The sequence below is a fragment of the Synchiropus splendidus genome, chromosome 16 (assembly GCF_027744825.2).
Source record: "Synchiropus splendidus isolate RoL2022-P1 chromosome 16, RoL_Sspl_1.0, whole genome shotgun sequence".
NCBI classification, from domain to species: domain Eukaryota; kingdom Metazoa; phylum Chordata; class Actinopteri; order Syngnathiformes; family Callionymidae; genus Synchiropus; species Synchiropus splendidus.
Window position 1 is genome coordinate 15,310,370 of NC_071349.1, and position 21,385 is coordinate 15,331,754.

The 21,385-nt window shown below is 46.9% G+C and overlaps 3 protein-coding genes and 1 non-coding gene across 7 annotated transcripts; 3 read left to right on the plus strand and 1 right to left on the minus strand.

Moving 5' to 3' along the window:
• Window positions 1-849: 849 nt before the first annotated feature.
• trnaf-gaa (transfer RNA phenylalanine (anticodon GAA)) lies at window positions 850-922 on the plus strand. The gene has a single exon. It is a non-coding gene; the product is annotated as a tRNA-Phe (tRNA).
• Window positions 923-1,740: 818 nt separating this feature from the next.
• On the plus strand, window positions 1,741-9,955 carry LOC128747661 (basal body-orientation factor 1-like). Its single transcript, XM_053845701.1, has 9 exons — window positions 1,741-1,784; window positions 1,846-2,098; window positions 3,162-3,227; window positions 5,574-5,717; window positions 5,795-5,875; window positions 6,753-6,823; window positions 8,403-8,547; window positions 9,300-9,784; window positions 9,847-9,955. The coding sequence occupies exons 1-9, from the start codon at window positions 1,741-1,743 to the stop codon at window positions 9,953-9,955; spliced, it is 1,398 nt and encodes a 465-aa protein (XP_053701676.1).
• Window positions 9,956-11,389: 1,434 nt separating this feature from the next.
• aldh6a1 (aldehyde dehydrogenase 6 family, member A1) lies at window positions 11,390-18,441 on the minus strand. The gene is made up of 12 exons (XM_053845614.1): window positions 18,307-18,441; window positions 17,915-17,956; window positions 17,754-17,828; window positions 17,320-17,481; window positions 16,874-16,952; window positions 16,491-16,793; window positions 16,257-16,378; window positions 14,906-15,095; window positions 14,379-14,560; window positions 14,090-14,269; window positions 13,498-13,596; window positions 11,390-12,933 (listed from the first exon to the last, which is right to left on the minus strand). Exons 1-12 carry the CDS (start codon window positions 18,337-18,339, stop codon window positions 12,829-12,831), a joined length of 1,572 nt encoding a protein of 523 aa, XP_053701589.1. The 5' UTR covers window positions 18,340-18,441; the 3' UTR covers window positions 11,390-12,828.
• Window positions 18,442-18,586: 145 nt separating this feature from the next.
• gstz1 (glutathione S-transferase zeta 1) lies at window positions 18,587-21,377 on the plus strand. 4 transcript variants are annotated; one of them, XM_053845615.1, is made up of 9 exons: window positions 18,587-18,763; window positions 19,245-19,296; window positions 20,096-20,163; window positions 20,230-20,310; window positions 20,376-20,501; window positions 20,607-20,682; window positions 20,745-20,797; window positions 20,862-20,911; window positions 21,197-21,377. In XM_053845615.1, exons 1-9 carry the CDS (start codon window positions 18,734-18,736, stop codon window positions 21,321-21,323), a joined length of 663 nt encoding a protein of 220 aa, XP_053701590.1. In that variant the 5' UTR covers window positions 18,587-18,733; the 3' UTR covers window positions 21,324-21,377. The 4 variants fall into 4 exon arrangements, with proteins under 4 accessions (XP_053701590.1, XP_053701592.1, XP_053701591.1 ...); XM_053845617.1 differs by lacking the exon at window positions 18,587-18,763 and adding an exon at window positions 18,820-18,920; XM_053845616.1 differs by lacking the exon at window positions 18,587-18,763 and adding an exon at window positions 19,053-19,170.
• Window positions 21,378-21,385: the final 8 nt, after the last annotated feature.

The following is a 21,385-nucleotide window of genomic DNA, read 5'->3' on the forward strand; positions in this document are numbered from 1 at the left end:
CTCTTGGATACAAGACTTGTAAACCAGCAAGTTTTTACGTGGATCTTAGCGGTTTTCCCATAAGCCCTGCAAAAAAAAAAAAAAAACCTGTGGGAATGACAGCGACTAACATGAAGTTCTTCTCAGGACAACATGGACAACGCTGCCGATGTTGCCTCAAACCCTTGAGCAGAGCAGCTCACGTAGCTTGTTCAATCCTGGTATTTCCCTGCTTGTTGTTCCTGTACAACAGAGGTGGGCAACTAAATTTCCTGAGGGACCAGTTTATATATTTACATATTGTGACCCTAGATAGGGACCGTCAAACCCAAAGAAAGGAGGGTCAGAGAAAATTGAAAATAAAAATCCAGTGATGAGATCAAGTGTGATGATGAAATTACACTTTAAAAATGCACAGAAACTGTTGGTTTGTTGTGTTTTGTTTAATTTAAACCGCATTCCATTTCAAGATTCTCACTGTGTCTCATACATTTCAAAATCTGCTTTTAATTCTGAGGTATTTTAAGGGACAAGAAATACTCCTAAAATGGAAAAGACGAACAAAAAAAAAGAGAATGTTGTGTTTCACTTGAATCATAATGAACAAAAAACGATGCACAAGACAAAAATGTCACAGACAATAACAATGTCAGTTTTATAGTTTGACTCCAGGAGGGCCACATAAATACATTCATATGGCCGCATTTGGCCCCCGGGCCGCACTTTGCCTAGGTCTGGTCTAGAGTGACAATTTTACTCTGAATTTGACAAACGTGACTGGACTTTTTACTGAATTTCCTCCTATTTTACATGGAAAGAGATAGATGGTCTCTTTTATGTCCTTCCTCCATTGTACAGCCAGTCTATTGTGCTGAAATAGCTCAGTTGGGAGAGCGTTAGACTGAAGATCTAAAGGTCCCTGGTTCAACCCTGGGTTTCGGCATCATCGAGGTCTTCGCTTGACATATAGTAAAAGCAGTCTACCTCACTTTACTCTGTGATCACAAGACTTTACATTTCAAACAATTTTTTTAACCAAAAAGAGAAAAAAAATCTTGACTATTAAATAAAAAATATGTTTTTCTCCTCACATTCATAATTTGGAACAATTCTCAGGGAAAAAGTCCGTCAGCCATCTTGCACCCCACACTTCTTCCTCTAACCAGAGGTCAGGTCATGGGGGCAGCAACTATAGTAAAGAAGCCCAGACTTCCCTCTGGTACAGCTCTTCTGTTGGAATATTGAGACACATACAGAACATCTCACCTCAGTTTTCTTCTCTTGAAGGAGCAGTTCTGCTTTCAGTCTACAATAAAATGTTAACTTCTATTCTTCTGATCTAAGAATGTCTTCCTTAGAAGAAGTTCTGTTATTGTCAATGTATTTGTGTGGAGCCTTCTCTCTGGACGCCCCAGTTTCCCGTCCAGAATGGAAGAACATGAACCATTTCAGCTACTGCCCGTGGCGTGTCATTACAAAGGGCAAAAAATACAACTTTGTATACAAGACTGCAGCCATGCATTCGCTGTGTAAAATATCTCTAGTTGTAGCCCGTGTCAGCTTCAAACAATAATTAAGCTAATCTTATGTCTCAAAATAAGCGTCTATACAATAACCTTCTGTGGGTTTCCAACAGTGGCAGTGAAATTTGAGCTGCACCCGGCAGCCAGCGTCGCCATGGCAGCAACACAAACAGGAGCTCAGTGACATCAGCGGCACGGGCGTCTTCAGCGGCTACTTGGCGAGGGGTCACCTGCTGTGATGGCCAAGAAGAAGGTCAACAAAGCCAAGCGCTCCAAGGCTGGGTGAGTTCCTTCAAGCACGGCTGCTCCTCAGCCTCCCTCACTGCGGTGCACTGTGTGACAGGAAAGGCAAGAAGGACGGCAAGCATGATGGGAAAGCGGAGAAGGAGACGGACGTGGAGAAGATCAAGGCCAATGCTGCTCTGTGGGAGCTGAAGTTGCAGGCCACTGAGCAAACGCTGGCTCAGTACCGGCAGTCCTGCGGCAAGCTGGCGCGCGACAACCAGGAGCTCAGCAGCCAGCTGCACCAGGCCGAGAAGGACAGCGTGGAAATCAACAGCTTCTTCAACAAGCGGGATGCTGAGAAGGAAGACAAGGTCAGGAGACTCACCAGGAGCACTTCAATCCACATCTACAAGGGCAAGTCAAATGGCCATTCAGTGATGCTGGTCGAGTGACACGCAGCCCCCCCCCACTCAGGATGCCTCAATGGTGAGGTGGCCATGTTCTATGTCCCCAGTGTCATGAGGCTCTCCACCAAATGAGACGCCGAACTGGCTGGGATTTTGGTCAAGTTGCTATTGAGATGATCATTTATACAGGAAATAAGAGGAAAAAGTAAGAGCTATTCTGGCGAAATATTGTTCAAAGACTTTGACTTGCGTTTAACTTTGAAACATAAACAATAAACCTCACCGCATGTTCAGTGCCGATGTGAGTCGCGGCCCTCAGACTTGGAGCGTCATCAGATCCACGATCAACACAATGTACATGACTTAGTTTGACACATTAGCATGACACATTTCTATCTACACCGCTTGATAATTCCAGGAGGATCACGGTAAAATGTATGACTTTTAAAAATACATGCACAAGAGACATACGCCGGACGCGAACCAGCAACCTTGTGACACACAGGGATGTGCTTTAACCGCTATACTGCCGCTAAGTCACGTGACCAGCTGTTCAGGTGAGGCCTCACAGCCTGACATGTTTGTAGCATGTGGCTCTTTTCAGCAACACAGTAAAGCAATGTAGCCTCTGACTGGTTGGCCGCCCCTGTTCCATTGGTTGGAGGCCCTTTGGATGCCTAGGACATGCTGGAGAGGCTGTGTCTCTGGCTTGGCATCGATACTAGTTGGATAGATGGATGGACTGGTCACTGCAGCTCTGTTCCTGTCAGACCTTGGGAGAGCAAGATGAGCTGGCATGGAGCTGGCGGTTGAAGATGAGTGACGTCCGAGCGGAGTCTTGAACTCCAATGACTTTGACACGTCCAGGACTCTGGTGAACAAGAGTGCCAGTTTGTCTGTTTTTTATGAAGTCACTCTCTGGCGGTCCTGGTCTGTGGGTCGTGCCCAAGCTAGTTGGGGGCTCCGAAATTGTAGGTGTCCAAAAAACCGTTATTGTAACAAACCATGGTGTGTATGTCTTTTATAGATCAGCGCGCTGCTGGAAGCCCTGAAAAGTCAAGAGGCAGCTGCACGTGAACAGCAGAACAAGCTGGTGAGCAACGAAAACAAAACAACAAAAACCACCAACAGAAAACTGCAACTTGAGCGCGCACATGTTCTGCCAAATACGTTTTGACGGTATGTTTACTTTGACGCGTCCAAACAGATCTGGACGTCTGAGAACATCCACTTGCTTGTTTACGGAAACCCTTCTGGGAAAACTGCTCCTCACTCGATGGATGTCAGAGAGCTGATCTCAGAACAGGCAGCAAGCAGTCAGCACTGCTGATGCAAAGGAGATACAAGGTTCTCATGTGGATCCTGTTGAGACTTGTAGTAAAAGAAAACCTTGCCTGCGGTAGCAGGCAGCAAATTATGGCAATGTCTTGCCACAATTGCTTGAATGAATGTGGCAAAGTCCTGGTGATGGACAGAGTTGAGTGGCCATGACTAATTTGGTGGTTGGCTGGAGAGGCGTAAACTACCCGCCATCTCCAAACCCTAGTGCGTTGAGCAGTAGATTCCCAAGGAACATCCACCGTATCTTCTGTCCTGGTGAAGCCTCGTCCTCCTGCTCCCCCTCAAGTGTAGTTGAGTTGTAAAAAAATTTTTTTTGGGGGGGGTGCATTTTTTTCATCCATTTAAAAAAAGGGGTGGGGCCTATGTTCCTGACGCGACACAGAGATAAACCTGTAGCGGTGCTCAAGCGCCATCCCTTTTTTCATGCAAGAGAAAAGTGCTCCTTCTTGAACCCAGTTTTCTTAAGTCAAAATCAAATGCATGGACCAGCGCTAACCAGGAAGCCACCTCTAGGTTTAAGTGTCGCTACAGTGAGAATGGCAGTTTTAAAGGAGGCATGAGTTCAATCGCTTTTTTGTTGAGGGGAAACGCCACCACCCCACTTTACCGTGTACCGTCATAAGGTCACTTACTCTTTACCCAAACCCTTCCACACATACAGTCTTTTCGTCGGGATGACGCCGTACCCTGTCTTTCACCCTGACCCACCTGCTGGTGAAGCCCAACAATACCCACTATCCATCACCCTAAACGCCCATTGATGCTCCCTTTAAGTACGAAATTCTACCCGTCCGTTTCAAGCAATGTTACCGCCACTGATCACATGCTTCCATGCACTCTTTACATTGGTATTGCTGTCCACCAATATATCCACCAGGGGGAGCAGCCCAGTGCCAATAGTCCATGACAACAACAAAATCCAAAACAAACATGGCGACTGTGGAAGAAGTATTGATCATGTACCTCTTGCACAAAAGAGGAAACTGAGACAGCGAGACAGTGAGGCTGTTAAATATATATCGCGACTGGAGGATGGAGAATTCCCACCATTGTTATGTCTTCTTCATGTCTCATTAGAGCTACGTATCAGGTAGTAACTGCAACACTGCCCCCTAAGGTTGCCGGTGGTACTGCTCTGTTTGGTCCGTATCAAGTTTGTGAAAACGTTTAAATACGTGATGAGCATTTTCTGCTGTGTAAAGCTTCACCCTTTCCCCTCATCCCCTCAGCCTGAACACTTTAGTGCAATATCAGACAATTTTTCTGAAATGCCTCCCCCAACATTAACCCTCTGAGACATGAGTGCGATGACTTTTCTTTCTAACTCCCCCCCGCCGTACTCTAGCTCTGACTGTCCGAGAGGCACCCCTCATCTTATCATTCCTCTTGAATTCCACTTGTTTCCATGGCAATTCATTGAACTTTGCACTGGGGTGGGCTGCAGAAAGGGCCACCTGAAGCCCCCCGAAACCAGTGGAAGCAAATCGAGTGGTCTGAGCTGTGGAACGGAGGCCGGCCTCCTCTAACATCCGGGCATATTCTGCTTTTATCAGGCTGCTGCATGAGAATGAAAAGGTTTTGTTGTTTCTACTATCCACACTCATCTGCGCTAAAAATGTTCCATAGTGGGAAAATGCAGCGGTGCTAATGTGTTAACCATCTCTTTCATGTCACACTGCTGCGTCCTCTATAATAACCTCTGCGGTTACGTAACTCGCTCCAAGGCAAGCCGATCCGACCAGCTTCCCTCGCTGACCTCTGGGGCTAGCGGTCAAGATGGAACTATCAAAGTGACGTGACAAATGTCAAGCGGCTTCCACCGAACAAAAACACATCGGCAGCTGTTTTTCTGCTCACTGGTAAAATAGAGAGCAGTGCAGTTTTCACTCAGGAAAGAAGGATTTCTGGGTTGGATGTGTTTAAAACATCATAAATGTTACGTAAGAAATATTCTTGTGTGGTTGCCGACGTGAGGAGGAGCTGCTCGGCTTCTCATTGTGAGGTGCAAATTGGTTTTGTTAGTGACGGGCCGAGGTGTCAGATGAGCGATGCCATGGAGACGCTGAAACTACAGTGGGAATCTTGCTGTTTGAAACAGGTGGAGGACCACACCCGAGAAATGGAGGGCTTGAAGGAGCTGTTCAGAAAGAGAGCCAACGACTTTGACTTTGTCCAGGAGGGGATGAGCAGGATTAAGGAGTTTGAGAAAGAGAAAGCTGAGATGGAGAAGGAGTTAAGTGACGTACGTATGTCTTCAGTGGAGCAGTTGGCATGTGATAAAGCTGACTGTTGGTCACACTCTTGTATTTCATCATGTAGATCAGGCAGAGCATGGACAACTCGGACAGAGAGCACAGAGAAAACAGGAACGCAATGGATTACAGATTCTTTAAAGAAAAGGTACCAACACATTTTACGACATGCATTTGTTCTGATTTTTTTTTTTTTACCACCCTGGAAGGAAAGTTATTTCAAAGGCAAAAAAAGCTGTTATAAAAATATTTTTATAGATATTATAAATGGATGTTAATAGAAATATATATTATATTAACATAGGAAACACACAATCAGAAAAAGACTATTAGTAAAGGAATGTGAAACCTATTATTACTTGTTTGTTCTTGCTCAATAATTTCACAGTTATATATGTATATATATATATATATATATATATATATATATATATATATATATTATTTATTTATTTATTTATTTATTTTTACCTACCTGGAAGGGAAAACATTTCACAGGCAAAAAAAAAAAAAAAAAAAAAAAAAAAAAAAAAATCTAAATCTATATAAATACAAAAATATATTATATTACCATAGGAAACACAGAATCGGGAAAAGACAATTATTAAAGGAAACTGAAAAACATAAACAATAAATGATTTTTTTGTTAATTATTTATTATATGTATTTATTATTTTTATTTATATATTTTTTTTACCTATGTACAATATACAGAGTTATTTCTCAATACTTTTACAATAATTTAAATATATATTTTTTATTACATATCTGGAAGGAAAAACATTTCACTGGCAAAAGATATATATATTAAAATATAACAATCTAAATCTATATAAATACAATAATATATTAAATTACCACAGGAAACAGGAAAAGACCATTTTGAAAGGAAACTGAAAAACAGAAAGACAAAGTTCAAGAAATTGGGAAAAACAATACAAATAATGAAATAAAATAATGAAAATCTAAATTGTTTAATTCGCCCCTAGCACTGGGTTCGACGACATCTGTCCGTTTTCCTTCAGGCTCGACTGGAGAGGGAAGCTGAACAAACGATAGCCGTGGTGGTGGAACGCGCCCACAAGGAAGCCATTGTGTAAGTGTTGCCACTGTCCCGTAACAAACTATTTTAAAGCTTTCAACTACACATTCGCAAACTGCTGCCAAACATACATTTGGAAGTGACGGTATATTTAACCGGCGGTGGCGCGGCGTGTTCGCGATGGGCCAACAATCACATCCTGCTGCTGGGAAGCGGACGCTGCTGAAGAGGACCTTTGTTTATTGCTGTTCCAGGCCTGAAGGTGGATGTTTTGTTCATGTTTTCAACAGCTCATGGAAGGTCAACATGGATTCTGGTGTGGTCCTCCTCCTCTGCTCTCACTTGTTCACACACACCGCTGCTTTTATTGTCAAACCGTCGCTGCAGATTAACTGACAAGTCCGACGTTGGGTCCGACCACCCGCACCGTCGTCCCCCACGTGTCAGCGGTCCATCTGATCAACCATTTTAGCTTGGAGGCCAGTCGTGAGTCGATGAGCTGCCACACACTGCCTCCTTTATGGAGCTTGGACAAAGACGGATTGAAGTTTTGGACACGGTGTTGACGCCGATGTTCCTGTCGCTCCCACATTACCATGACAACCAAAGACACAAATCAAACTTTGCCATTCTGAAGCCTGAAGCAGGGAGAAGCTTTATAGGCGACACTAAACTTGGCTTGTATCTAATAAGGCCATCCAACCATCCATCCGTCCACTCACTCATCCATCCAGCCTCTTTCAGAGATATAAGCCCATCCATCCATCCATCCATCCATCCATCCTCTTCTGAGTAACAAGCCCATCCATCTATCATCCATCTGTTTATCCATCTGTCCATCCATCCACCCATCCACCCATCCACTCACTCATGCATCCTCTCACTCATTCATCCAGCCTATTTCAGAGATACAAGCCCATCCATCCATCCATCCTCTTCAGAGTTACAAGCCCATCCATCTATCATCCATCTGTTTATCCATCTGTCCATCCATCCACTCATCCATCCATCCACTCACTCACTCATCCATCCAGCCTATTTCAGAGATAGAAGCCATCCATCTTCTTACATCAAATACAAGCTCATCCATCATCTATCCATCCAACCATCCATCCAGCCTCTTTCAGATTTTGAAGCCCATTCATCCATCCGTCCATCCATTCACCCTTGATCCATCCATCCTCTTCAGAGATACACGCCCATCCATCCATCATCCTGCTATCTATCCATCCATTCATTCATCCATCCATCATCGAGGAGAGACACAGTAAAACTCTGCTCCTTCAATAGCAGCCAGTTGAGGTGCTTCAAGCCTGTAGCGGTGTATGTGTCTTCTTCCCTCATGAGGTGAGCAACTGGGAGAAGGTCCCGGCTCTGACCCAGGATAGGAGAAGTGCCAGCTGCCCTGGGAACACAATAGTATTAAGCTGTAGGAGGCTTCTGCAGTGATGAATCCTCCTACGCCTGTTGCCCCTGCGATCCACCCACAGACTGGTGGAAGGAAGTTGTGGATGGATGATCATTAGTACCATGACACATGTTAAGACTCAGAATATGCTAGTATTGTAGCAGTCATTGGTTTGAAAGAGCAATTGTCTGTCATTGTTTTCAACCCCTGACTTTGGCTCTGCAGGCAGCTTGACGACGCCTCGCGCTCCGTGTTCATGGAGAACGTCCGTCTCACCGAAACTCTGAAATATCACATGAAGGAGACGCAGCAGCTCGTGAAAGCCAGGGACTCGCTGGCGAAGCAAAAGGCCTCCCTGGCCCTGGACAAGGTGAGGCAGAGCCAGGAGGACAACAAACAGCGAGGCTCCTCTTTGACACCACAGAGACATTCTCAATGATTTCACTTATGAAACATATTTCAGGTGGTTCTTCCTCGCCTTGTTTACTCATGCTGCCCCTGTGTATTTTGCTTGTGGTCGATTCCGTCCCCCCCCCCCCTTTCCACTCGCAGCCAGCCTCTCAGTGGTCGGTGGTTGTGGTGAGTTTCCACTGATGTACGGTTTGGAGTTCGGCGGCTCGAGCTTCATAGGTCTCTGGCTGTGCTGCTTGAAGACAAATAAATATTGGCAGCAGGCATCTCACCCGATGATGACAGTAAATCCCCCACGTCGAAGTCAGGAGCGGAGCAAAAACATGGCGCGCTAGAAGAACAGGACATGTCGAAGGACGGTCCAACCACGGTGACGCGGCAGCCCCTTCAAACTTTATCAGCCTTACTCATGAAACGTGACTCACTTCTGAGTCACTCCAGACATGTTCTGAGGCAGCAGGTTGCTATAGCAACAGAGCATCAGTTAATCTAAAGTAAGCAGCTGCGAGCTTCTGCTGACAGGTCTCAACAAAGGCTTAAAAGATATTCACGATCCTTGTGCAATTCTTGGTGATAAATCGGCACGTGGAATGGATATCGGCCGTATGAGGCAGAATACTTGCGAGAACTAGGCTAAGACTAGTCATATGTAGCCTGGGAAAAGAGTGAGATACACAGTACTTCAACTTCTTCTTGACTTGTCTCACCCAGAGCTCTCTGGAGATGATGGCGAAGAAGAACGCAGCTCAGATTGACGCTCAGAAGGCAGAGCTAGCAAACCTGAACGTGAAAGTGTCCTCTTTTGAGAAGGCCCTGGAGCTTCAAGCTGAGAACTTTGACAAGGAGGACAGAAGAACCCCTCCACAGAGGAGCCTTGTCAGCCAGGTGGAGCTGGAGAGGCTGCAGAAGGTCCTGGCCATGCGTGAGAAGGAACTGGGACACATCAAACGACTGGCGCGCACCATTGTGGAGCAGCGCACCGAGCTGGAGAAGTTCTTCCACGAGGCTTTGGCCCACGTGAGGAGGGAGGTCCGGAACAGTAGACAGCAGTGCAGGAAGGAAGCAGCCCAGGCGTATCAGCAGCAGCTGAAGGAAGCCATGGAGAGGAAGGTCAAGTTCCCTCCGATCCAGACCTTCCAGAGGAACCCAAGGAGCACAAACTCAGTCTACGATGAGATGGACGCCGCTGAGCAGTGGTAGGTTGGTAGGTGGTGGTTCTTCACGGGAGATGAATGTTGATGATTCTCCTTGTCCTCAGGACGCATCTCCCGGGCAGCAGTGTTGAACTGTCGGATCTGACCTGGGCACAGAAGGAGCAGGTTCTCAGGCACCTGTTTGCTCAAATGAACCGTGGACAAACCAGGTAACTGAGGAGCAGAGAACCCAACCTGTTTACATGACTGAGCCCGTCCCAGCTACTCAGGGTGAGAGGGAGAGGAGACCTAGAGGGGTCACAAGACACTCCATCACAAGACACTTACGGAAAGATGACAACACATTCATAGCTACAGACAGTTCATAGTCACCAGTTAAGATCGGGGTGTTTTTGGACTGTGGGAGGAAACCAGAGTGTCCAAAGGGGTGAGCACAAACACTCAGCGAAATGTTGAGATAAGACAAACCAGAGAAAATCGAACTTGTTTCAATGAAGACACTTCAAAACATCGAGTCAAAACTTTCCATATGAGAGAAGAAAGCAGCACAAACATTTGGAGGTTTAACAAACACAACAGACAGCAGTGAAGCTCCCAAGGAAAGAAAAGTTCTGTTGTTTTCCACTCGCTGCTTGTTCTCCACTCATCGACTTGATCCCGAATAATAACAGCAACAATCACCGTCTAATCCCCGAAAATAGTCTCCCAACGAGCGGATCACGTGAAGAACAAAGTGCAGAGGCAGCAGGGCCGGTCGGTCCGGGCCGGCGCTCGCTGACTCCGCCCGCCTTTTAATGCCTTCAACAGTAGAAGAGGATAAAACATCAGTTTAGCCTTCGACCAATTTGATTTTCCATCCAGCTGCTTAAAGAGAATGAGAAAGAGTCTGGGCGCAGCGGTAAAAATAGAGCCGGGCCGCAGAGTCATGTGCATGGAAACAAACATCTGGTCACGTCCCTTTGCTTCCAGCAGAGCGAATCCTCTTCATGGCCACTCCAGAGTTTATTTTGCTCTTTGAACGCTCGCGGTCGCCCAGCAGCTGGTAACATGATTTCAGAGGGGTGTGCAGGGGATCTGGAGGTTGGCAGATGTATATTCATGTTAACGCTGGTCTGGCACCTAGTCAGGCACGACCTGGACGGAAGTCTGCTGGTGTCGTCCGGGTCCATGTGCTTGACCCGTGGTGACCTGGCAGTCAGACTTTGACACATCGGCGTGTGAGAACAGGAGCAGGGCAGAGTGTTTGACTTCAGCTGAGCTCAAGTCTGAGAGTGTGGACGGGGATGCTGCGTTCAGGAACCTTGTAAAACTCGAGTTCAATTGAGTCAAGAGTCAAGTGAATCAGTGGGTCTGACACGACTTACCTGTTAGCTTTCTTTCACTGTACTCTTAGAGAAGCGAAACATTATGACCACCTGCTGCAAATCCCCGACTGTGACTTGTAGAACTCATTACGTCATTACAACTGCCCAAAATTCCCATTTTAAAAACTATTTGCACTTCAAAATTTCAGATCCACTATTCCTAATATTATAGATGGGATGACTTGCAGTCTCTGGTTAGTTTTTCTGTCAACTCCATCCACCCCATTTTAAAAAAATATTCATTCATTCATTTTTTAAAATATCATTAACTTTCAGATTTTTCTTTTAATTCTAGTCGTATTCACTGGTGGTCATACATCAGTATTGGTGGCTTAAGTCCAATGAACTGTGAGATTCAGTCCTGTATTTACGTTTTGATGTCACTATCCATGTTTCATCATATTGATGATGAAAGTATATTTAGTATTAGTGTTATTTCAACCTATTTTTCCTATTTCTACAAAAATAATAATAATGAATCAGATTCTGCACAACTTCTCTGTCATCTCAAAAAACTGTCAGAATATTGACACTGTGTTTCAAGATTTTACTTTCATCATGTTCATGGTGATTTTGGAGCCATATTTTAAACGTTTTTCAATTCCAATTTCACTCACTAGTTTTGACTCGCTTTACAGTGCGTTGCATAATCTTTTTAAACCCAAAAACAGCCTCTGACATTTTCACTGGATTTGACTTGTAATTCATTTACGGCTTTATTCCAATTTCCCTCTCATCCGGCTCCTGTATAATCTCACTTCATCGTGCGGTTCAAACGCGCGCGACATTGATGTCGAGGTTTTTATTTGCACCTTTCTTTCATGCTGAGCTGTCAGGTGTAATTACGCCAGCCGCTTCATGCTGAAGATGACTGACTCGCTCGCAGATTACAGTCTACATTGTTGCTCTTTCCTCCTTGCAATTAGCATGTGTTGTTTCTCTGCCCCACTTTGGCGACTTCATCAGCTCTGGTGTCATTAACTCTCTGCCTTCCAGAATGAAAGAGCGGCGGCCAGCGAGCACGTTCCTCACGGAGGCGCCGGAGCCTGAGCCTGAGGCTTGCAGCGCAGGCGGCTTGCCCAGGATCCACAGCGCGTGAACTCTGACTGCACCTCACACCCCGGAGCCTGTGTGCTCTTTATCTATCACGCAACGCCGGTTATTGACTCTCACCCCTCTATATCATGAGGCTGCATGTGAACCAAGGGTTGTAAGTTCAAGTCCCACATGAGCTAGAGGCTGGAGGGCGGCCAGCTCCCCTGGCTGGCACTGCCAACCCTGACAGTTAGGTGTGTGTGCCGTCCCATCCTCTCTACCTCTGTGTTGTGTGACTTCGTAACTTGTTTAGTTTCTAACCTCAGTCACTGAGAGGAATCTAACCTGGGTCACTGCCTTAACTCAACATCTCACCGTTTTGACTTTCTTGGGGCTTTTTCAAAGTCTTAAAATTGTGACTTGTCATTTCAATTTTCTGTCATTTTAACACTTTGCTTGACTTTTGTGAATAATATTTGTGATCTGTACATAAAACAACGACAGAAACTGACACTTATGTGGTTTGTCTTTTTTTTCAGAGGTTTAGTGTGTACTGAAATGTACTCAAGCACCACTAGATGGCGCTTGGCCACTTTACAAAATACAGGTTGTGATAAATCCAGTGAGTTTAGTTCTTCTTGGTTGTATTTACAGGGTGAGTTTTGGAACCCGATGCTTGGACGGCCTTCAGCGCCCCATCGTCGGCATGGTGACCGCGGGACTCTTCAGAGTGGCGTCTTCAGCCTTCCACTGGGAGGTGACTGTTTTGATCTGAGTGTAGAAGTGGATTCCCTGCAGGCAGAGGGGTCAGCGTGACAGTTAGCACTCTGATACTCTGATGGTGCTACAGAATGCTACAGCTTATTCCTCTTCAACCAAGCTTGAACATGCTGCTCCATCACCTCATCCATGAACCTAATGGGTTGCCTTCGCCTTCTTCATCCCCGACATTCCTGGTCCTTAACTCCCTCCTCTCCTTCACATGTCCAAACCACCTGTCCCCCCTGACTATCCCCACACGAAGCTCCGATATATTCAGTTCCAGTCGCTGACTCTTCCTCCTCCTTCCTCTCATTCACGAACACATAGCCTTCTGACATCTGAGCCTCCACCTCCTTATGCTCACGACAAGTCACCATATCATCTGCAAACATCATCGTCCACTCACTTGTTTCTTCTTTTAACCAAACTAATAACAAACGACAAAAGTCAGAACATGAGTTGACACTTCTCAAAAGGCCCTACTTTTCAGTTTCTGCCGTCAAAATGGCCGCCCAGCTCAGGTTATTCATGTCAGGCCATTTCTCATTTGCTCTTCTGCCTTCAGCCACATCTTTTTATTACAGGTTTGCTCACTTGTTTCCCGTAAAAGTTCATATCTCCTCGGAATGAGCCCCTGGATCCGGTGAAGGAGAACATCGGCAGCGGGACCGGGATGGGAACGTTGACTCCGACCTGAAGGCAAACAGTGAACCAAAAGAAACGGTCTGACTAAGACGCGGCTGAAGAGAGAAACAAGGACGACAATGAAGTGGGTAAACAGTAACCCCGGCTGATGAAAGGCATGAGTTTGTTTGGAGGCAGAGTTTGGTTTGTTTGGAGCAGTTTTGGTGACGCTGCAGCAGGGAGAAGAAAATGTTTGTGGAGAGGAGCGTCGGCACATGGCCGGCTCAGCATTCCCCGACATGTGAACAGCAAACACAGGGCACAGGAGGCTCCACGGCAAACAAACAGAGACTCTGCCGGGATCCAGAGGAATCCCTTCGAGGGACACATTTGAGCTCCGTCCTTCACCTGGAAATGTTCCGCGCCCCATGCCTGCTCATTTGAAAACACGTTTTGCTATTTGAGGCCGGCCGCGGCGGGAAGCGGCGGTAAAGAGTTGTAAACACGGCTAAACTGGACACGGAAAAGAATTGTAGTCTTTGTCGACGGGCGGAAGGCTCACCTGGCCCACGTCCACCTCATGAGTGTACTTGCGTGCGGTGGCGCCGTTGGTGGTGAAGATGGCGGTGCCGTTGCCGTAGGGGTTATTGTTGACCAGCTTCACGGCTTCGTCCAGATTGTCGGCCTCCAGGACGACCAGCACCGGCCCGAAAATCTCCTCCGTGTAGCACTTCATGTCGGGCTGTCGGGACGGAAGGTCACACATTCAGGTTCAAGCGGGATTAACAACTTTCATGCAGTAATAACATGGTTATTATTATTATTAGGTTCTTTTTAATAAGGGCACGTACAGTGACGTTGGCGAGGATGGTGGGACCCACAAAGTTGCCACGCTCGTAGCCCTTGACTTTGACGTTCCTGCCGTCCAGCAGCACGGTGGCGCCCTGCTCCACGCCGCTCTGGATCAGGCTGCAGACTCTATCCTTGGCCTGCGGAGAGATCAGGGGGCCCACGTCTGCACCAGGTTGGTCTCCTGTCGGGGCCCCCCCCACAAACAACAAGCAAGGTTAGGCTTTCGTGGAAGGTAACATTCCGGGGCGAGGGGCGCCCTGCGGCACTCCCTCGCACACCAGCACTTATGGGTTTCCTGTGCCGTTCTGATGGCTGCAAACAGGCGGATGATCCTCCTGACAGCATCTCATACTCTCAACCGCCATTTAGGAGCGGGCCACAAATTTGCAGCGCGGCTGACTCAACAAGCCTGACGGAACCGGTGGCTCTAATATGAGGAGCGCTGCGGTCGCGGCGCCGTGTGTGGGCCCCGGGCTCGACCCAAGCCACAGGCCGGGGGGAGCGGCGGCACCAGGTGATGACGTACCTGCGTTGACACGCAGGGCCTTGGCTCGCTCCACCAGCTCCGGCAGCCAGCGCCGGGCCTCGCCCACCAGCACGGCGGTGGACAGCGCCATGCAGCGCTGACCCGCCGCCCCGAAGGCAGCCCCCACCAGCTGGTTGAGGGTGTTCTCCTTGTTGGCGTCAGGCATCACCACGCCGTGATTCTTGGCTCCCTGCGACACCAGAGGCTTGTTAACCTGACGTCTCATTGGTGAGCCTTGATGGACAGGATGATAACAGCCAATTACGATGCAGCTATGAGCTGCGCCGGAGGAGCAATAAACACAAATCAAACTTGTCACATCCACTTTTCTGCAGCAGCGACGCAACATCTGCACAGATGTCGCGCAACATCAGGGCCATTCTTGGTCGATGCTGCCTCCTACTGGACACTCAAAGATTGACAAGTCTCAACTTAAGAAGCCTTGGCAGAATATCATTTCAACCGTGAGCAACAACGGCCTTCCTGACGCAAAACTTCCTCCTGGTGAAGTCGCTACATATATCAATGAGTCGCTTCAATATCAAATTCAAGACATTGTTATGATTTGATAATAAGTATAATAAGTTTTATTTTATTTTATTTTATTTTTTTGTTGTATTTTATTTTATTTTATTCCAAAACACAGTTCCCCGCTGACCATGGCAATAAAGTTGTTTCTGATTCTGATTCTGATCGAGCAATGATATCCCTGACAGATGAGGAAGTTAAACCCATTTCAAAATGAGAGCAACTACTTTCCCAAGTTTCATGCGAACTGGCTGCAGTCAAGTTGCTGTTGAAATGATCATTTATACAGGAAATGAGATGGAAAAAGTAAGAGCTATTCCGATGAAATGCCAAAATATTGTTGAACGACTTTGACTTTAATTTTGAAACCTCAACAACAAACCTCGCCCCACATGCTACATTGCTGCTAAGTCACGTGACCAGCTGTTTAGGTGAGGCCTACAGCCTGACATATTTGTAGGATGTGGCTCTTTTCAGCAACACAGTAAAACAATGTCTCCTCTGACCGGTTTGCCGCCCCAGGACTAGGGTCTGCAGAGGCTTTGCTCTGCACTTGAGACTCAGGGACTCACTCAGATGTGTTGGACTCATCCCAAGAGTCAGCCTTCACTTCACCTAGTGGGAGAGGACCAGACAGGTCGCCACCACTTTCCAGGTCCCAAATTAACCTAAAAGTGTGTTATACAGACAGTGGGAGGAAACTTGAGCGCCCAGAGGAGCGCCGCCCTGCTTGCAATCACATGGAGTGGGATCCAAACCCACAATCTTCTCACTGTGAGGCCGTTTGTTTAAGTCTCTACAAAGGCGTGTCGGGGTCCCTCACCATGTTGGACTGGACCCTCTTCCCGTGTCTGGAGCCCCTCTCGTATATGTACTCGCCCGCCTGGTTGGACCCCACGAAGCTGATGGCCTTGATGGACGGATGATCGCAGATGAAGTTGACGGCTGAAACACAATACTTCAGATAAGCTGGAGCGAGGAGGAGTTTTTGTGCGTGTGTTTACTGTGCGCACGAGTGTGTGTTGCTCTGCTCCTACGCTCAGGTTCAGGAACTCACCGTCATGTTGTCCGTGGATGATGTTGAGCGTGCCGTCCGGAGCGCCGGCGTCCTGCAGCATGCGAGCCAGCAGCATGGCGCAGGTGGGGACTCGCTCCGAGGGCTTCAGCAGGTAGGTGTTGCCACACACCAGGCCCATGGGGAACATCCACAGAGGGATCATGGCGGGGAAGTTGAAGGGGGCGATGCCGGCGCACACGCCCAGCGGCAGACGCAGTGTGTAGGTGTCCATGTCTTTGGTGATGGACGGGAGGGTCTCCCCCAGCATGAGGGAGGTGATGCTGCAGGCGTGCTCCACCACCTCTGCACGTGACCTTCTCATTAACCTATGACCTCTACGTGACATCAGTGTGTGTGCGTGTGTGTGTGTGTGCGTTACTCACGCAGGCCTCTGAACACATCCCCTTCTGCATCAGCCAGGGTCTTTCCCTGCTCGACCGTGATGGACTTGGCAAGCTCTTTCTGAAGAGAGAACAGAAGTTCATAACATTATGACCACCCACAACTGAGGCCCGAGTCAAAGTGACACATTTGATCGTCTCACTAGTTCAATTCAACATCAAGGCTTCAGAAAGACTTACGCTCATCTCACCTGTTTTAATGTTTTACTCATTATTATATTTGCAATAGCACATAAAGAAACACTAGCGCTGCAGGTATTATTTTAATGAGGTTTTAGTCATTATTATATTGGCATTTGCTCATGAAATTAAATCGATCAGTCATTTCAAGTTACAGCCACTAGATGGAGGCAAAGTGCATCCAAACCAGCCCTTCCAGGTGGGAACGAAGAGATTCTTTCCCTTCCATTCCACGACCTTCAACTTACGATGTTGTCCTTGATGAGTTGCTGATAGCGGAGGAAGACCTGCTGTCGGGCCAGGATGGAGGTCTCCGACCAAGACTGGAAGGCTCTGGAGCAAGAGTCCACCGCAGCGGTCATCTCCTCCTCGGTGGCTTTAGGAACCCGAGCTATCACCTCATTTGTCGCCTGTGGAGATTTTCGGTGAGTAAAAAAACAGAAAAAAAAAAAAAAAAAAAACTCAAGTGACCTATCTCTTCTCTTTGATTGAGGTTAAACAACCTTTGTAAAAAAGAAAGTGTGAAATATAATCATAGATCAAAGTGTTATTATTGTTACCGTGGTTATTAAGATTATTTATTAACTTTATTACTCCAGAGTTGAATGGTCTGTGAATGCATGTGTAGATACTTTTTCTCATGACATTATGAGACGCTGTTATTATGAAGCTCTTCACTCACAGGATTATGAATATCCAGCCATTCTGAGCTTTTGGATTCCACCAACTTGCCGTCAATGAATAGCTTGGTGGTTGGCTGATGGGCAGATAACCATAGACAAACAGAGATCACAGATCATCCACTGTTGTGCACTCACTCTGTCTGCTGGGGCTGACACTTACCACCGAGGACGAGTAGCACATGCGGCCCAACTGAAGGGGAACCTGAAAACACGCTCAGATAAGGAGGATGACTTACACAAGCAGGTGTAGCATATTAGCAGAGCTTCAGATTAATAAACAACTTTAGAACATAGGCTGAACAGAGAGCTGGTGCAGGAATGGCCTCGGGTCAAAGTTCACCTCTCTATGAATTTGCACAACTTACACACACAAATACACTGTTAAAACAAGTGCAAAAATGATGGAAACAAAACGCATGCAAAGCTAATGCGGTTTGCTTTATAATCCGCTGAAGCTCATGAGTGTAATTACTACATCATAGTGGACAAAACATCACATGTTCTGACTTGTCAACAAATTAACACACACTCCCAGTGGAAGCAAATGCCTACCTTGGTCCTCAGCACTGTTCTTAGAGCTGCCATGGTGGATGTTCTGGTGCGTGAAGTTGATCAACTTTGCAGGGAAGACAGGTGAGTGTGGCTTTAACGGGCATATGTGTCATATTCCGAGGGCGGGCCTTGCTGAGAGCATCCTTCTCTCTATTGGCCAGACAACCAAAACTGTAACGCCACTAAATCTGATCTACGTGAATGGACCAATCACCACTATGGAATAGACTTAATCCCGCCTTATTGGCGATTACCCCGCAGTCATTGGAGGAATTTTACAGTTCTTCCTGCGATAGCACGTTGTTACGTAACGGTGTCTGAACGAGTAAAAAGCGAAAATATATTTCCTTTTTTAAAATAAGAGTTGTACATTTAAATGACCCGGACTTCGTTTTAAACAGACAAGTTAGCGAAGTCGACCACAACTATGCGGTTGTCGCTTGCTTCCCTTGCTAAGGTATTGTGCTAACTGCTAATGTTGTGTTTGCAAAGCCCCCACTGCGCATGCGTATTTGCTGTGCTACACGTATTTACATTAATCCAAGTTTTATGTTACATTCTTTAATGTTACATCTTTAGTTTTTTATGTTTATGTGTCATTTAAAACTAAAAAGGTACGTGTATTTTTTTTGACTCATACGTTATTAGTTAAGAATTCAGTTGTGTGCACGTGTGTGTGTGTGTGTGTGTGTGGACCCTAATATGAACCATCTGCAGTCTGGATGTTGCTTAGTCATGGACCAAAGATTGGGGGGTGGGTGTTGGGGGAGGACTTGTGATTGGCTGCTGCAGAACCAAACTTCTTGACTGCAGCCGAAACTAGACTCACAGAGAAAAGCAGCAGCCATGTCAGGCCAAACTAAGGTGAAATGTCTTAATAGACTGGAGTGCAAACATGTTGGAGTGGGTTGTTTATCTTTTCCTGTTACTTCCTGTAGCCCGTCCTGCATGGATACTTCAGAAGCTCCTGCTCCTGGAGGGTGCGCATCGGTGAGTTGGATGAAAACACATGTAGATGTTTACAAGGTAGTGGTGTAATACAGTGGTACCTCGGTTCTCAACCACAATCCGTTCCAGACAGCCGCTCGAGAAGCGATTTGTTCGAAATCTGAATCGATTTTTCCCATTATAAGTAATGGAAAAAGAACTAATGCGTTCCAAGCCTTAAAATAGGCTTTTGTAGGAGTGAATGTAGAGTGTCTGCTGCAGGTGCGCTGTTCCTCTATGTGTGTGGCCGCTGCATGTGGGAGGGGTTGCCGAGTGAGTGACGTCTCTCCAGAAGTGAAGAGGTGCCCGGTGCGTGTCCAGCTCTGAATGTGCGCTTCTGTGCAGTTTGGCTGTGACAAAGTCATAAACCAAGTCACGCTCTGTCCCAGACTCGCCTCATCCCTGTCCCAGCTCCAGCCCACAACAGGACATCAAACCCTGGAGTGGAGGTGTGGAGAGCGAGCGCCTTCCCTGTGACACTCTACCATGGTCCAGTGTGGAGACAGGAAAGGTTTTACACCTCAATATGAAGAAAAAACAGTCAGTAAATGTGGCTAACGGCACGTCTGCAGACAGAGGCTGTGTTATACACAATAACAAATTGCCTCATGGGTCAGCTGATCGGTCCGCGCACGTTATGTTTTTTCTGGCTTTTTGGGGGGCATTCGAGTTCTAGATTTTCATTCGAAATCTGAAGCAAAAAATATTGAAATTTTTGTTCAAACTCTGATTTATTCGAAGTCCGGGACGTTCGAAAACCGAGGTACCACTGTATTTCTCATTTTTTGTGTTTGTGTACAAGCATTCGCTCTGAAAGGCATCGAGTACGACCAGGTGCCGGTCAATCTTATTAAAGATGGAGGACAGCAGGTACAAGAATTGCTCATGTCCCTCAGTAGAAGTTTTATTCCTTAATAACAGTTACGTCTCCTCTAGCTCAGTGAGCAGTTCAAGTCATTGAACCCAATGCAGCAAGTCCCGGCTGTGGAGATTGATGGGGTCACTCTGTCCCAGTCGGTGAGCAAACCTGATCTGGGCGCAGTGAAACTGGGGTGCGAACAGTGTTGCACCTCTTCATGCAGTTGGCGGTGATCCAGTACGTAGACGAGACCAGACCTGGACCCCGGTTGCTGCCCACGGACCCCAAGAAACGAGCTCAAGTTCGAATGATAAGCGACATGATCGCCTCTGGGATCCAACCGCTGCAGGCGAGTCGTGCTCACGAATTTTCTTTGTATTATACTGTGTTACAACCGACAGTGTCCACTAGGTGGCAGCAACAACCGCACTATCTTACTGTCCTCTCTCTTCAGAATTTACATGTGATCCAGAAAATCGGAGCAGAGAAGGTTCCATGGGCCCAGTATTTTATTAACCGTGGATTTCAAGGTTTGTAGACCACGTATAGAAGTTGTTTTTGTGCTGAGAGTGAGGTTGTCGTTCTCCCTCAGCTCTGGAGCCGGTCCTCAAGCAGACGGCAGGAGTGTACTGTGTCGGCGACGAGGTGCGAGAGCAGTTCTAGTCTGAGAGTCCAAGTGTGGAACTGTTACTGATGTTATGGTTTTCAGATTTCGATGGCTGACGTCTGTCTGGTGCCACAAGTCTACAATGCTGAAAGGTTCGTCTCAAACAAGCCATCAGTTTTGCTCCTCACATCTGAGGGTCACAATACAATTGCTGAGTCCCTCCTGAATCCTCGTTTCTTACATCTGCGATCTTAACCACAACTTTCACTGGCTTTCACAACTGAGTGAATGCTGCCTCGATTGAGTCTGACAGTTCCCTGGCGACGACTCACTCACAGCTAACATTGACAAAAGCGGCAGAAAGCGCTGACTCATGTTTAGTTGGATAAAAATAATTTCTCTTCTTCCAAGACTAACACCCCACTTCCGCACCACAGGTTCAAGGTGGACATGGACCAGTACCCGACCATCAAGCGGGTGAACGAGGGGCTGCTGGAGCTGGAGGCGTTCAGCACCACTCACCCGTCTTGTCAGCCGGACACTCCAGCGGACCTGCGATCGTGAAGTCGCACCGTCGCCCAATAAACCCTCTGCTGCTGCTGCTGCTTTACATGGAGATCAGTTGA

Bases quoted from the DNA above. Each gene is read 5' to 3' on its own strand.
- LOC128747661 (XM_053845701.1), top strand. From the start codon at position 1,741: ATGGCCAAGAAGAAGGTCAACAAAGCCAAGCGCTCCAAGGCTGG. The intron at 5,718-5,794 runs GTACGTATGTCT...TTCATCATGTAG, and splicing joins TGGAGAAGGAGTTAAGTGAC to ATCAGGCAGAGCATGGACAA. The intron at 8,548-9,299 runs GTGAGGCAGAGC...TGTCTCACCCAG, and splicing joins CCTCCCTGGCCCTGGACAAG to AGCTCTCTGGAGATGATGGC.
- aldh6a1 (XM_053845614.1), bottom strand. From the start codon at position 18,339: ATGGCAGCTCTAAGAACAGTGCTGAGGACCAAG. The intron at 15,096-16,256 runs GTGAGGGACCCC...CTGGTGTCGCAG, and splicing joins AGAGGGTCCAGTCCAACATG to GGAGCCAAGAATCACGGCGT. The intron at 12,934-13,497 runs GTGAGCAAACCT...CTCTGCCTGCAG, and splicing joins TGAACTTTTACGGGAAACAA to GGAATCCACTTCTACACTCA.
- gstz1 (XM_053845615.1), top strand. From the start codon at position 18,734: ATGCGGTTGTCGCTTGCTTCCCTTGCTAAG. The intron at 18,764-19,244 runs GTATTGTGCTAA...TACTTCCTGTAG, and splicing joins CGCTTGCTTCCCTTGCTAAG to CCCGTCCTGCATGGATACTT. The intron at 20,683-20,744 runs GTTTGTAGACCA...GTTCTCCCTCAG, and splicing joins TATTAACCGTGGATTTCAAG to CTCTGGAGCCGGTCCTCAAG.